The 16645-nt window shown below is 41.9% G+C and overlaps 1 protein-coding gene across 1 annotated transcript; it reads right to left on the bottom strand.

Annotated features, from left to right (window-relative positions):
* Positions 1 to 392: 392 nt before the first annotated feature.
* LOC148691279 (uncharacterized) lies at positions 393 to 7781 on the bottom strand. Its single transcript, XM_088683974.1, has 2 exons — positions 5147 to 7781; positions 393 to 404 (listed from the first exon to the last, which is right to left on the bottom strand). Exons 1-2 carry the CDS (start codon positions 7712 to 7714, stop codon positions 393 to 395), a joined length of 2580 nt encoding a protein of 859 aa, XP_088540100.1. The 5' UTR covers positions 7715 to 7781.
* Positions 7782 to 16645: the final 8864 nt, after the last annotated feature.

Below are 16645 nucleotides of genomic sequence, written 5' to 3'. Positions count from 1 at the left end.
AGAATGTAATTAACAAAGAGAAGAGTTTAGGGACGCAAATCTGGTTATGGAGTGTAAATTCCCTCTTCTCCTTGGTAATTGCATTGAGGCTTTGATCATAGTGACTCCACAGGCTTACTCTTGAACTGGTTTCCGCCCATCATTGATTTTCCTTTGTGCTACTCTTGAACTGGGCAGCAGGATTCTTTTGGTCTTCCCCGAAGGTCTGAGCTTACCCCTTTGGTCTGTTTCTTTGTTCAATCTTTCCAATTCGTATTGAAAAGGGTTGGAGGATAACTCAGCCTATGTTTGTCTCCACATGCTTCAATGTATCATTTTCACTTGCCTTACTCGCTCCCCTTTGCAGAAGTGGTCCCTTCTCTGGAAGTGTATCAACCGTTGAAGACGACTACTCAAGAGCAACGCTAGGTAAGCAATCAGGAATAGATTCCAGGCAGTTGGCTCCAACTCGGAAGACTGACTCCAAGTGCCGGCTGATTGCTTCTTTCACTTTGCCATGCGAGTAAGAACAAGGACAAAGAAAAAGACAGGGAAAGAGCATGATATGAGATACTTTTGCTTTTGACCTTGATGATATGAGATACCTTTGCTTTTGAAGAAGCAGTGAATGAATCAGCACATGTATTTGTTGTGCTGCTTCCTCCTGGGTCATCTGTACTCCAGGCATCTGGTATCATCTTTAGGGAAGAAGAAAAAATTGAGTAATTCGAAAGGCTTTGCTGGGAGTGCGCCCTCAGAGGTGAGGGAGAGTTGGGCATTTTCTTCAGGTCTGCCTTGCCATAAAAGACGAAGGTCGACATATATAGAGATAATATCAAGTGGTGGTACTGTTCTTTTACCTTTGTCGACAAACGTTTTGATCCCGCAAATCCGGCTTTTTGAAATAGTGGCGCCTCTTCGATTTCTGAACGACGCCCCTTCGATTTCTGAGCAGGCGCCCCTTTGCTTTCTGAACGACACGTAGTAGTGCGGATGCGGCTCCTTTTGACAAAGCTGCACGCGTTTTCTGAAAAGCAGAGAAAGCGTCGCCGGACTTTGCTCTTGTCGGCTAAAGATGTGTAGTTGCGATGATGGCCTTCACGTGTTTTCTGAAAAGAAGAAATCTTTTGACAAAGTTGAACACGTCTTCTGAAAAGCCGAGAAAGCGTCGCCAAAATTACGCCGGAAATTCCGGCTTTTTGAATCGGTGGACGCGTCGCCTTGGCTTCTTATAGATGTATCGATCACCGCCAACAAACACACTCTGAAGATTTCCCATTCTTGAAAATCGACTCCGGCCCTTTGAGAATTAACTCCATCCATCCCATCTCTTTGAACACTTTTGAAAAATGGCAAACCCATCGAACCTTAGCTTAGAATTGAGTCTCAGCAGTGAAACGGGCTTGCCGCGTCAAGGTAACGTATGGCGCCCTTCTTTCTTATCTTCTAACGGTCCTCTTTCAGGTGAAGACTCCGTGATGCAGGACCCCACAACAGCTACAATAGTAGCTAGGAACCTCCTCACTCCAAAAGATAGTAGGCTGCTGTCAGGACAGTCCGATGAGTTGGCCGTTCAAGAGTCCCTCGCTCTTAGTGTTCAGTGTGCGAGCTCTGTGTCCAACATGGGCCAACGCCTGCTTGCTCGCTCCCGTCAGGTTGAATCGTTGATGGCAGAGGTGGAAAGTCTCAAGCAAGAGATCAAGCAGCTGAAGTATGAGAATAGAAGTTTGCACGTGCTTGCAAACAACTATTCGTCGGGCATGAAGAGGAAGCTTGATGAGCTGCAAGAATCCGAAGGTCGAATTCAAAGTGACCGTCAAAGGCTTGCGGCTTATCTCCAGAGGCACCTTTTTCCTGGGTCATCCAGCGTTTGGCCAAGTATTGAGGCCTGGAATGCTCTAGCTCCGATGCCTTCTGCCCCTATGCCTCTCGCTTCTATGCCTTCTGCTTCGACGCCTCGTAGTGGGGCTTCAAGTAAACGCCCTTTGTGAAGGCTCCATCTTTCTTTGTTTAGCAGTGCCTATCAATAAATCAAACATTTTCTCAATGTTACAATCATAGACTCTCACAATTAATAAACAAACAAACAATAACAACTAAACAACCTAACAAGGCAGAAACGAAATAGCAACAAAGAGAAGAGTTTTTAGGAATCTGGAATTGGAGTGCTTTCTAAGTCTTCCTTTGTTGAATGCATGGGTTGCCTCCCAAGTAGCGCTTTCTTTTACGTCTTGCAGCCGGACGGTACCTCCGTTTAAGCTTGACTAGGTTCCACGGCATGGAGGGGTACCTCCTCCACGACATGCTCCTCAAACGTCTCATAATAGGGCTTCAATCGATGCCCATTCACTTTGAATTCTTGCTGCGTCCTTGAACTTTTGATTTGTACTGCACCATGAGGGAAAACATTAGTGACAATAAAAGGACCAACCCATTTGGAACGCAACTTACCCGGAAACAACCGAAGGCGAGAATTGAACAACAACACTTTCTGCCCAATAGAGAACGTCTTGGCACGAATCATCTTGTCATGGAATGCCTTCGTTTTCTCCTTGTAAATCCGGGCATTCTCATATGCTTCATTTCGGATTTCATCAAGCTCACACAATTGAAGCTTCCTATGTAAACCTGCGGCATCAAGGTCCATGTTGAATGTTTTGACGGCCCAATGTGCACGATGCTCTATTTCGACGGGAAGATGGCATGGTTTCCCATAGATGAGCCGAAAAGGTGGCATCCCAATGGGGGTTTTGTAGGCAGTGCGATACGCCCACAATGCATCGTTTAAGCGCAAACTCCAATCCTTCCTTGTAGGCCCCACGGTCTTCTCAAGAATCTGCTTGATTTCCCTATTCGAAACCTCGGCTTGCCCGCTCGTTTGAGGATGATAAGGTGTGGCCACCTTATGTGTGACATTGTATTTCTTGAGCAACGCCTCGATGGTTCGATTACAAAAATGGGAACCTCCATCACTGATTAGCACTCGTGGCATTCCAAACCTTGCAAAAATGTTAGTTTTCACAAAATCTGCAACCACTCGAGAATCATTAGTTCGGGTGGCTTTTGCTTCCACCCATTTCGACACATAGTCCACAGCAAGCAATATATAAAGAAACCCATGTGATGAAGGAAAGGGACCCATAAAATCAATACCCCAAATATCAAAGATTTCAACACTAAAAATGGGGGTTTGCGGCATTTGCTGTTTAGGACCAATATTGCCTGTTCTTTGGCATCTATCACAAGACATGCAAAATGTTCTAGCATCCCTAAAGATGGTAGGCCAATAGAAACCACATTCTAACACCTTAAGTGCTGTTCTTTGAGTGCCAAAGTGTCCCCCACAAGCATAAGTGTGACAAAAGGTTAGAATAGCATTAAACTCAGAATCGTGTACACACCTACGTATAACTTGGTCAGGGCAATATTTCCATAAATACGGGTCATCCCACACATAAAACCGTGCCTCTTTCTTCAATTTATCACATTGGTGTTTAAGTAATTCACTAGGAACATGTTTAGACACCAAATAATTCACCAAATCAGCATACCACGGTTCACTTACCTTGACGGACATCAGTTGCTCATCTGGGAATGTCTCTATGATAGGCACGGCATCCTCCTCATGCACCATACGGCTCAAGTGGTCAGCCACCACGTTTTCACTTCCCTTCTTGTCCCGGATTTCGATATCGAACTCTTGGAGAAGAAGCATCCAACGAATGAGTCGTGGTTTGGCCTCCCTCTTGGTGAACAAATACTTCAATGCTGCATGGTCAGTATAAATAATAACTTTAGTACCAAGCAAATAAGAACGAAATTTATCTAAAGCAAATACAACAACAAGAAGTTCTTTTTCAGTGGTAGAATAATTCAGTTGTGCATCATTTAAAGTCCGAGAGGCATAATAGATAACATGCGGCCTCTTTTCCTTCCTTTGCCCCAAAACAGCTCCTAATGCATAATCGGAAGCATCGCACATAAGCTCAAAAGGAAGGCTCCAATCCGGTGGAACTATGATAGGGGCCGAAGTTAGCATTTCTTTGAGGTGATTGAACGCCTTCTCACACTCCTCGTTGAAGTCAAATGCCACATCTTTCTGGAGGAGACGACAAAGAAGGTTTGAGATCTTGGAGAAGTCCTTGATAAATCGCCTATAAAATCCTGCATGACCAAGAAACGAACGAACCTCTCGAACCGAAGTAGGAGAGGGTAAGTAGCGCACAAGATCTATTTTCGATTTATCCACTTCAATTCCTCTTTCAGAAACAATATGCCCTAGAACTATGCCTTGTCTGACCATAAAGTGACATTTTTCCCAATTAAGCACAAGGTTAGTTTCTACACATCGTTTCAAAATTATTGTGAGATTTTCCAAACAACCATCAAATGAATCACCAAACACACTGAAATCATCCATAAATACCTCAATAATCTTTTCCACAAAATCTGAAAAGATACTTACCATACATCTTTGAAACGTGGCCGGAGCATTGCATAAACCAAAAGGCATGCGACGATAAGCAAAAGTACCAAAGGGGCACGTGAAAGTTGTCTTTTCTTGGTCATCCGGCGCTATGACAATCTGATTATATCCAGAATAACCATCAAGGAAACAATAAAAAGAATGACCGGCTAACCTTTCAAGCATTTGATCAATGAACGGCAAAGGGAAGTGATCCTTCCTTGTGGTGGCGTTGAGCTTCCTATAATCAATGCACACACGCCAACCTGTTTGGATACGGGTTGGCACAAGCTCATTCTCGGCATTCTTCACCACTGTCACTCCGGACTTCTTTGGAACACATTGCACCGGTGACACCCAACGGCTATCAGAGATCGGATAAATCACTCCACAATCAAGAAGTTTGATAATCTCCTTTTTCACAACTTCCATCATTGGAGGGTTGAGACGGCGCTGAGCCTCTCGAGTTGGTTTAGCCCCCTCCTCTAGAAGTATGCGATGCATGCACGTAGTCGGGCTAATTCCCCTAATATCGGCCAAAGTCCACCCAATGGCCGTCTTGTGCTCTTTCAACACTCGGATCAACTTCTCCTCCTCTATGGCGGTGAGTGATGAGGAGACAATGACGGGCAATGTCTCGTTGTCTCCCAGATAGACGTACTTTAAATGATCGGGCAACGGTTTAAGCTCAAGTATGGGTGCCTGAATCACTGAGGGTAACAACTTATTAGTGGAAACTGAAATTGAAATTGGATTAGAAGGCTTACCATGGTGTTGAGGTAGTGACTCAAGGGCAGCCACTATCTCGGCCTCCTCCACACTTCTAGGCACGGCAAAACCAGATTTTTGCCCAATTCCTTGTGAAATTGTTGTTTCAAGTGTATCCATCTCCAAACAATCGAGAAAATCCTGCGCCAAATCATCAATTAAATCAATAGAAAAGCAAGAATGATCGTCCTTAGGAAATTTAATACTTTCAGAAAGATTGAAATCAATGACTTCCCCATCAAATTCCATCGTTAAAGTTCCTTTAAACACATCTATCTTGGTGCGGGCTGTTTTCATGAAGGGCCTCCCTAATAGAATCGGCAATGGGGTGGAATGGGGTGAATCCTCCATGTCAAGCACGTAGAAATCCGCTGGAAAAATCAAGTTACCAACCTGTACCAAAACATCTTCCAAAACACCCTTTGGATATGCATTAGAACGATCGGCTAATTGAATTATCACACCATCATTTTTAAGCTCACCTAAGTTCATAGATGCATAAATAGAGTATGGCATAACATTAATCGAAGCCCCTAAGTCTAACATGCATTGTTCAAACTTAGTATTACCCATAACGCACGGAATTGTAAAACTACCCGGATCTTTGCATTTAGGGGGTAATTTCCTTTGTAACACAGCAGAGACATTTTCACTTACTTGAACCACCTCTTTGTTTGAAATCCTTCTCCTTGTTTTACAAAGTTCTTTTAAAAACTTAGCATACCTCGGGACTTGCTTAATCGCATCAAGGAGCGGAATATTGACTTGAACTTTCCGAAAGGTCTCTAGAATGTCCTTCTCAGCTTCTTCCTTCTTTGATTGCCTAAACCTGCCAGGAAAGGGTACATTTAGTGGAATAGAACTAGAAAAAGTTGAATTGGGACTTACCTTGGTGGTTTGGAACGATTTAGGAGGACTAGATGAATTCGGCAAGGTTTGGTTATCCTTGGCCGTGGGCTTTGCTCCCCGTGCTTCTTCTTGCAGCAACTTGTCCTCCTCGTCTTGACTTGATTTGGATGTATTTGAGTCCGTTCCAACCTGTTTACCACTTCTCAACATGATGGCCTTAGCGGTTTCAAATCCTCCCTTCGGGTTCATAACGGTTGAACTAGGCAATGTGCCTTGTTCTCTAATTTGCCCCATAAACTCGGCAATTTGACCCATTTGCTTCTCCAAATTATCCACCCGTTTGTCTTGGATTTGTCTCTCCTTATTTTGAGTTTGTACTTCCTGCGTCAAAGTAGTAAGTAACTTAACAACTTGATCATTATCCAAAGACATACCTGAGGTTGTTGGGGCAGATTGCACTTGGTTTTGAATGGGGATGAATGGCTTTGTATAAAAGCCCGGTGGTTGCTGCCTAAATCCTCCTTGTTGTTGGGGTTGTTGATGATCCCGCCATTTGAAATTTGGATGGTCCCTCCAACCCTGATTGTAGGTATTAGAGTATGGATCATGGCGTGGTTGATTTTGGTTCCCAAAACCCACGGCATTGGCAGATTCCCAACCTCCATTCTCTATTAACTGAGGGCACGTCTCCGATGGATGCCCTTGCATTGAACACACGCCACACACTTGGTTTTCTTGTGGTTTTGACCCCTTGACAACCTGAGACACGAGAGAAGTAAGATTAGCCAATTGTGACTGAATATCAGAAATTGCACTTACCTCATTCACACTTTGTTGTCGTGGCCCCTCTCTTTGTCCAACACCTTCATATTGTTGAGCGTTGTGTGCTCGGTTGGCAATTAGAGCTTTGGCATCCATTAGAGTCTTGTCCACTAATGCACCACCCGCCGAAGCATCTAGCATTTGACGTTCCATGGGAAGGAGTCCCTCGTAGAAATATTGAATGAGCAGCTCCTCCTTCATTTGGTGCTGTGGACATGAAGCAACAAGTGATTTAAAACGTTCATAATAAGATGGGAACGACTCACCTTGATTTTGTTGAATGCCACTAATTCGTTTCCTCAAGAGAATGATCTTTGCAGTGGGAAAGAATTTCTCTAAGAATGCACGTTTCATACTTTCCCAAGAATTTACAGTTCCAGGAGCCAATTCAAACAACCAATCTTTGGCCTTGTCCATAAGTGAGAATGGAAAGGCCTTCATCTTCAAAATACTTCCATCAACGTTGATGGGTGTCATACATGAGCAAACTACCTCAAATTCCTTAAGATGTTTATTAGGATCTTCCATGGACAACCCATGGAATTTAGGAATATGATGTAATAAACTAGACTTAAGTTCAAATTCTTCTGTCTTACCTTCAGCTGCCGTAGGGTATTGTATGCATAAAGGAGCGGCATTGCCCATACCTGAGGCAGAGAGCTCCTTGATGGTCCGATTGTCCACTGCCATGGTTGGTACTTCTTCTTTAAATTCAGGTTCGGGACTAAGAGGATTAGATGCTTGTGATTTCTTTTTCCTTCTCAAAGTCCTCTCGAAATCACCGTCAAAGTCGGAGATATGCTCACGAACAGGTTGTGAGCTACGGGTCATAAACTAGTACCTACACACAAGAGTAAACAAGATAAGTAATCAACTTAATAGACTTGGCAAAAAAAAAACAAAACACATACACACGGTGCAAAAAAAAATTAAAACAAAACAGAAACTAAACAATTTAAACAAGACTCAAGATAAGGGATTAGCAAATTTGCCAATCCCCGGCAACGGCGCCAAAATTTGATGCGATATTTATACGCACACAAACTAAACCCTATTTGTGACAATTGTAGTAATGATGTAAGTAGGGATCGTTCTAACCGGGGATTAACTAGGGATGCTAAACACTTGACTCAAATAAATAAAACTAACTTTTAAAACACTAAGACAAACTAAAAGACTCAAAACAAGTTCAAAAGACTCCAAATACTTAAAAACATAAAATAAGACAAATCAAATGATTAAGACTTAACAAAATAGGGGGGGATTGTGGTTGGACGAGATTAAATTAAACGGAAAGATTGTAATTTAAAACAGATAGTAAAGATGAATGTGATGAAAATATGGATGATGGAATAGCTAAGGGGTTCTTCTCCACACATGTTACACTTGCATACAAGATTGATTTTCGGTTGGTCTTTCGATAAATTATGAAACTCAATGCTCCAAGTTAATTAGGTCCGCTTAAATTAACTTTCAGATTTCCCTAGATTCGTTGGATTGAATGGAATACGCATTACAACCAAATTATTCTTAATCAAAGTCCCTAACTATGGAATACGCATGATAGAGACATTCAACAAAGATCATTAAGTTCAATGAAAATTATAAGTGTTGACGAGGCATTCGTTACTATGGAATACGCATGAAACTTATGCCAAGAATTCGTTTAACGCGATTGTTTATAAGCAACCTCCACTACTTGTGAATATAAGTTCGTAACTATTAGGTGAAACTCACTTATATTCTAGCGTCATATTCATTCAAACGGTTAAACAAATTGAATCCACAACTTATGAAATTCCAACCAAAAGTAATCAATTCATATTGTAAGCATAAACATGTATTTTGAATCACCCCCTAGCTAAAGGGGGGTTTAGTTCCTCATAACTTTGAAATCAAAGAAACACCTAAACATTCCAACAACTCAAACTTGAATTGTATGAACGTTTAGGCACTCTTCTCTTCCATTACAAAACAAAGAAAATTGAATTTAAACATTGAAATCAAAGAAACACCTAAACATTCCAACAACTCAAACTTGAATTGTATGAACGTTTAGGCACTCTTCTCTTCCTCGTTGTTGTAGCACAAGGTCTAAGGTGAGCTTTGGGGATTATGTGAAGTGTTTTGGAGGGATGGGAAGTGGTTGGATAGTGGCTGCAATGGAGGATAAAAACTGCACAGATTGGAAGGATATGCACGGCAATGGATGTGTATTTGTGTTGTGTGTTGTGTTGTGAAAATGAATCAATGAATTGTGGCTAGGTTGCATGCTTATTTATAGGTAAATGAGAGGGAACATGACAGCTTGGAATAGGTGGAAATGTGGCTGCAAGTTTGGTGAATGATTATGAGTGAATGCATGTGCATGTGGCTAGGTTGGAAAGCTGGAATTGCTGGAATTGTAATGTACCCCACGGCATTGATTGTGTTTGAGTGTTGTGGCTGCAATGTTTGTTGGTTAAAGATGCATGTGGATGTATTATACAATGGGAAAGTATGTGATTGACAATTAGGGTGAATGGTGGCTGCAATGATGAAGTGTGATGGCTGAAAATGCAAGGGAAGTGCACGGCATTGATTAGTTTTAGGTGCATGTGGCTGCATTGTTGTGCAATGATGGAGGAATAAGTGCATGTGGTTGAATTGGTGATGAATGTGCATGTCAAAGAATGGATTTGGCTGCAATGGTGTGTAATTGGGCTAGGTTTTAAGTGCATGAAATGGACCCAAATTGCTCCCCCTTGCATGGCAAGGAATGGTGTTTGTGTTGAGCCCATGGCAAGGTGTTATGTAATTGGGTTAGGGCCATTGTTTTGTATCCTCAAGTGCATACAAGGCCTTCAATTTCATCCAACACTTGGGCTCCAAGCATAAGCTATCTATCCTTAGCCCAATAGTGCTCCAAAAGGCCCCAAAACACTCCACAATGCATCATTTAGCCAAAACACGTCTTTCGATCCTGAAAACACACAAAAGAAACATAAAGGACTAAACTAACTAAAGAAACATAACGTAAATGTACGAGAACAAGCCATTTAAGTCGCATGAATATGGTCCTATCATCACCCATCATGGGATTACTCTAGCCCCATTCTCGCTTAACTTCAGAGTTCCCATGGAACCCGAAGCCAGTGAGCTCCCAAAAGGCCTCGTGCTAGGTAGAGATGAGAATATACATATAAGGATCACTCCCCTGGGTGATGTGGGATGTCACAATTAAAAATTGACACCACTGGACGAGGCGATTGGGCCATATTTCTGTAAAAAGAATTAGGCCCAGGAAAGTCCCCGGGCCTACTTCTGCAGAGATGCAGGCCTGGAAATAGGAAGCCTCCGTACGCTTGGAGTCTTATCGCTCTGTGCGATGGGCTGAGACACATGTGGAGCCTTTAGGCTTCAAGCCCGGAGTAATCTTGGCCGACTTAACAGTTATTCGCTTGGTCCATTAGACTAACTGAACTAATTGTCACATCCCGGCCCGGGGCGAATCACTTCCCGGGCTCGCTCCACCATCGTAGCATAATATTATCTGCTTTAGGCTTTCCATTCCCTCACGGTTTTGTTTTTGGGAACTCACGAGCAACTTCCCAGTGGGTCACCCATCATGGGATTGCTCTAGCCCCCTTTTCGCTTAACTTCGGAGTTCCTACAGAACCCAAAGCCAGTGAGCTCCCAAAAGGCCTCGTGCTAGGTAAGGATGGGAATATATATTTAAGGATCACACCCCTGGGCGATGTGGAATGTCACAATCCACCCCCCTTAGGGGCCCGACGTCCTCGTCAGCACATCACGGCCAGGGTTAGGCTCTGATACCAAATTGACACACCCCGACCGAGATCAGGGCATGCTGGCCGTCACGAGCAACCCAAAGTTAAGTGAGAAGGGGGCTATAGCAATCCCATGATGGGTGACCCACTGGGAAGTTGCTCGTGAGTTCCCAAAAGGCCTCGTGCAAGGTAGGGATGGGAATATACATTTAAGGATCACACCCCTGGGCGATGTGGGATGTCACAATAGTTGATCCCGAGTCGTTGTGAGAAGCCTTGTGTAACAAGATGAGCTTTGTAACACACAATTTCATTCTTCTCATTACGCTTCCAAATGAAAACCCACTTGTAACCAACGGGCTTCATATGTGGAGGAGTAGGAGTTACAGGTCCAAACGCCTTACATTTTGCAAGCGAATCGAGTTTGACTTGATTGCTTGTTTCTAGTTTGACCAATCAGTTCTACGTCGACATTTATCAACGAAACGGGGTTCAATGTCATCGCTCAACATGATCTTAGTAGCTACTGCATCGTTGACGATCATCTCATTTCTACACCAAACATCATCCAAGCTAGCATAATAGACCAAATTCTCACAATTCTAAGGAGGTAGATTCGTTTCTTTAAGGATGCTTCCATAATCTATAATTTCCTCATGAGTTTGATATAAAGAGTAGGTGACACAGTAGGTTCTTCAGGGGCCTGTGTCGTGGGTTTCCTCTTCCAAGGGTGTGAATCCTTTAAACCAAAAGGTCTGCCACGCTTTTGTGTAGGGGAAGATGATTGGCTAGCTGCTAATGTATGTGGATTAGCCAAAGTGGCATCTCGGGCCTCCAAGAAGGAAGTCTGTTTTACATTTGGTACATCCATCTTTGCAGGCACTTTCGTAGCTGGAAATATGTGATCTTATCACTCTCGTTAGATCGGTGAAAGCATCTAGCATGCTTTAAGTTACACTCTGCATATCTAATGTGCATTGCACTTTAGTTTTAGACTGAGTGGTGCAGGGATTTAAATGAGATAAGTGGGAGTTGTCCACGATAATTCGGGTTGTTCTTCAGGAACGTTGATGTTCTTATCTCCCCCTAACGATGGGAAGATTGTCTCATAGAAGTGATAATCTGCAAAACGAGTGATAAATAGATTGCCTGTCAAAGGTTTTAAGTAACAAATGATTGAAGGAGAATCATATCCGACATAGATTCCCATCATTCGCTGAGGCCTTATTTTTGTACGTAAGGGCGGTGAAATCGGCACATAAACTGCACAACTAAAAACGCACATATGCGATATGTCGGGTTCGTATCCAGTAACCAAATAAAGGGCACTATATGGTTGGGTCACAACAAGCCTCAGGCGGACTAACATGGTTGCATACAATATTGCATGACCCCAAGCAGCGATTGGGAGCTTGGTACGTATGACTAACAATCGGGCAATCATTTGTAAGCGCTTAATGAATGCTTCTGCCAGGCTGTTCTAGGTGTGAACATGGGGTGCTGGTGTTGGAAGTATGCCCACAAAGCCACTCATTTGATGTAATAGCTTTTGGAATACTTATTTTGTTAAACTATTATATGTTTAATGAAGGGCAAAGCTTATTGTTAATCACTATTTATTGTATTATGTGTTTAAGCCATAAGAGAATCCAAGGAATGTATTTCATCTAAGAGAGAAGTGATCTAAGTAAGTTAGATTAATGAGACCTTTCTCTTATGTTCATTCCTAAAACGTTCCTAGTCATAGGATTGCCAATTAGGCATTGATAATCCGCTAAGGTTAGTATGTGTTATGTTAACTCAAGTGTGAGTATGACTAGTCTCAAGTCATTTAGTGTTGGACACTGAGACAAACACATAGGTGCTCAAAAGGTAATCGAGTACACTGAACAATGATCAAAATAGAGTTCAAACATACATGTCATGTAAGAACTCGTAAGTTGCAATATGCAAAGTAGTCTTTTGACCTGAGGCATCATAAATGTCTAATGGTTAGGTCCTTGACCTCTGATCATGTCAAAGGCATTCTATCGAGAGTGTCCACGACATTGTTGGGGTCAAGCTATCTAGTCATGTAGGTATATGAATGCATAATAAAAGATCTCTAACCTTCCATGGTGAAGGGAGAATACTCTGAGATATGATTCGGGAGTCTTTGGCCAAAGCATTCTAATATGACTTATGAAGTTTGTTCCAAATCATATTCAATTGAATCATATAGAGAAGTATCACATTGGATAGTAGACATGAAACAAACTATCACTCAAACAATGTGATTAAGAGTATTGTATTAGAGAAAGACTATATTGCATTGTAATTGTAACTGGATAGGTTCCCCAACCACTTCTACTTAACTTAGGTAGTCATGACATACTGCTAGGTGTCACTCATGGTTTGTTGAAGCCCTGAGGATTAGCAAACACTAATCTTCATCAAAGGGAGAAATGAAATGCAGTTTCAATTCACAATCGATCGTTAAAAGTAACAATCACCTACTGCCTCACTAATTGGAACCTAATGGATCGTACACCAAGTAAGGATGAAAGTGAAGAAATATAAATGAGGTGAATAAGCAATTAAATAGTTTAATTGAGAATGGTCAACATTAATTAATTAGTTAATTAATCTTACGAATGGTTCGTACTGGGCTTTTAAGTTGGTTTTGGGTTTCGGGGCCCAAACGGGTTTTTGGTCCATAAGGCCCATTGAGTTTAGGTTGTGTGACAACTAAAACTAAATGGAAATTAATCCAAAAACAAAGTCAAAAGCTGGCCAAGGGTGAGTGGTAGCAAACTTGGGTTAATTACAAGTTAGCCACTCACATGTGAGGTGGTATAAAGGCAGCTTTATAGCCATTCTCTCACTAAGGTTTTCTTAAGGCAAAGAAGAGAAACTTTTTCTCTCTTTTACTTTATAGAGGCCGCCCACATAGGGATTCACTAGCCTTAAAAATTCCTCTAAGTCATCCATCTTCTCTTCACACTACATCTTTGGTGTGGAGACTTAGAGACACTAAACCTTTGGTGTTCTTGGAGATCCTTTCCTCACATCCTCAAGGAGCAAAGGAGTATCAAAAGGAAGAAAATCACAAGGAAGATCTAAGGAGTTAGGAGGTGACTTGAAGGCCTTCCACTTGGGTGAATCCCTTGTGTAAACAAGGATGAGCTTCAAGGGTAATGAATCTCAAAATCCTTTCTTATATTTAATGTTGTTAAAGAGTCTTGTGGTTCACCATTCACTAGGCTTTGAAAGTCATGGGTTTTATAATTGTTTTTGAATGCATGCCTACATTAAAGTGTTATTAGTTTGCTTATGTGTTCAAATGCTCTCACATGTTCTTTGCTAGGACAAAATTTATCTTTCAACTGGATGTTCAACTTCAACCACAACCGATATGCAATAGTCATCCAAAGTTTTAGATGTGAATTCTCCAGCATTATCCAATCGAATATATTTGATTGGATAATTAGGGTCGTGAGCCCTGAGCTTGATAACCTGAGCCAATAGTTTGGATAATGCAGCGTTCCTTGTGGATAACATGCACACGTGTGGAAGCGTAAACCAAAATCATAAAATATCTAAATGGTCCGCATGGAGGGTGAATCGGTCCACAAATGTCCTTAGGAATCCTTTGTAGAAAAATAGGAGCATTCGAGCGAATCTTGTCATAAGGAGGCTTAATAATAAGCTTTCCCATTGAGTAGGTTTGACATACAATTCCTTGAATCGAACCTAAACTTCGGGTCAGTGGATGCCCGTGTGATGATTTGAGGATACGGCGTATCATTGTTCATCCAAGGTGTCCCAAACGATCATGCCAAACTGTAATTTCGTGCGCGGTCCCTTGGGATACGCTCCATCTTCTCTAGAATACAGAACACTCGGGATACTCTCTATCTTCTCTAGAATATGCTTCTGGCCATATTCGTAGGAAGAGATGCATAGAAATTCAACTTCGTTTTCTACATAAGTTTCAACGTGGTAATTATTATTTCTAATGTCCTTGAAACTCATCAACGTTCTTCCGGAACATGAAGAATAAAGTGCCTCATCAATGGTCAAGTTGTACCATTGGACAACATTATACGTGCCTTACTGTATCCTTCGATTAGGTTGGATGGGCCTGAGAGGGTTGTTAGAGGTATATTCTTAAGTATGAAGTTAGTAAAATAGATGCGTTCACGCAAAACAGTGTGCGTGGTTGCACTATCTGTCAGACAACTAGCTTTCCTACTAGTCATACCTAGAAATAAAAATTTATTTGAATCAGTCACGTGCATAAAAATTCTTAAAACAAATATCCATTCAAAATAATTTAAGTATTCAAGGATGGTAATTAAAAAACTTAATATCCAACAAAGAATTCATCAACAAATAATCCAAACATAAAGGAAAATTGTGCAAGATTAAACCAAAAACCAAGGGGGTTTCATCCACTATGTGGAATTCGGCCCCATTGTCCCAAATTCAACTAAAAAAATAGTTTATGTCTAAGATTCTAATCTTCCACAACATGGGCCAAAGCCTAAAGGTGGGCTTGCATAATTTGAAACTGTGAAGTCCAAGCTTAGAAACTGGGCTGGGATAGGCTGATCAAGCCAAAAAGTTGCAAACCCAACGCAGCAAACTGGCTATAAGACGGCCAGGCCTAAATTGGGTTGTGTTCCAGTACGTCGTGGACACAGGTGCATCGGTATAAGAGCTGGGCTCTAGTGCGACGTGGTGTAGGGATAACACCTCAGCCACGAGGGCTGGTGTCACATTAGGCCGACCTTATGCAGTGGGGCATTGCAGGTGAGCTCAAAAGGAGAGAAAAACATTATTTTTTTTTTCTTTTCAGTTTGCATAATCGGGGAAGATGACCAATGCCGCCATGTTTTGGGACAAAAATCTCGGGGACGACTTTGTGAATCAACGGGGACCACGAATAAGAACGGAGATAGAACGTTTCACAAAACCCTAGAAATTCAAATCGGAATTTCAAAAAATTCGACGAGATTCGAAGGAATCTCGATCAAGCGATGTCGGGGATGAGTTGTAGGTTGTCGGGGACGTTGACCCATGGGTAAGGATTAGTTGCAGACCATCCTACGATGGTGAGGATGCCATGGAAGGCGTCAGGGTTTCTGGGTTTGAACTTGGGGCCCATGGCTCCGGTGGTCTCGTGGCTCAAGTCATGGGTTCGAAGAACCCTAGAAGAATTATGTTTTTATTTTATTTTATTTTATTTTATAAATAATTCAATGCATATCAAACATATAATTTAATGCATGAGCAGATATATGAACAATTCATGGCAATATCAAATTCACATAATTCAACAATTATGGATATAATACATACACAATTTATGTAGAATCTAAAATTCGAAAAACATAAAGTTGGGTCATGCATTATGGTGATGTTCATGCTATCAGGGCTGCAAAAATATCAAGATAAAAACCATTGTTTTGAAAGAATCTGCTTGCATGATGATATTAATGAATTGGTTTGATGCAGAAAACTTTCACGTCAGATTCCTAAGCGCATTGGTAGGAGTGTGCTGATAACGTGTTGTGGCCTATATTTAGTTGACAAGGAGAGGGGCCTGGCAACATAGAGAAAATATAAAGAGAGAGATGTGTTTATAGGGTTGTGTAGATGATATGTTATTCCCCCTACGCAATGCCTTTATTTATAGTAATAAGGGAGGGAAGAAATCCTCCTCCTCCAAGGAATACAAGTTCTAATAGGAAAGAATAACTATAATCAAATCAAATCTAGGATTTACACAATCACACTTAGAGCAACTCCAGCCCATGCCCAATGGACTGGCACCAAGTGAAGAAAATGGACTGGCACAACATTTTTCTGCTCCAGCCCGTGCAATTGACTGGCACCCAGCCCGTGCCAGTCAACAGCCCAGCCCAAAATGGACAGACCCATTCCCCGGTCTGTTTCTTGGCGCGTGCAACACACGCGGGTTGCGGGGCGAGTAGCCGACTGGCGTTGC

Source organism: Pyrus communis, chromosome 14 (genome assembly GCF_041283825.1).
Source record: "Pyrus communis isolate YQ-2024b chromosome 14, ASM4128382v1, whole genome shotgun sequence".
Taxonomy (NCBI): domain Eukaryota; kingdom Viridiplantae; phylum Streptophyta; class Magnoliopsida; order Rosales; family Rosaceae; genus Pyrus; species Pyrus communis.
The sequence above is the reverse complement of the archived record's forward strand: the minus strand, read 5'-3'. Positions and strand labels throughout refer to the sequence as shown.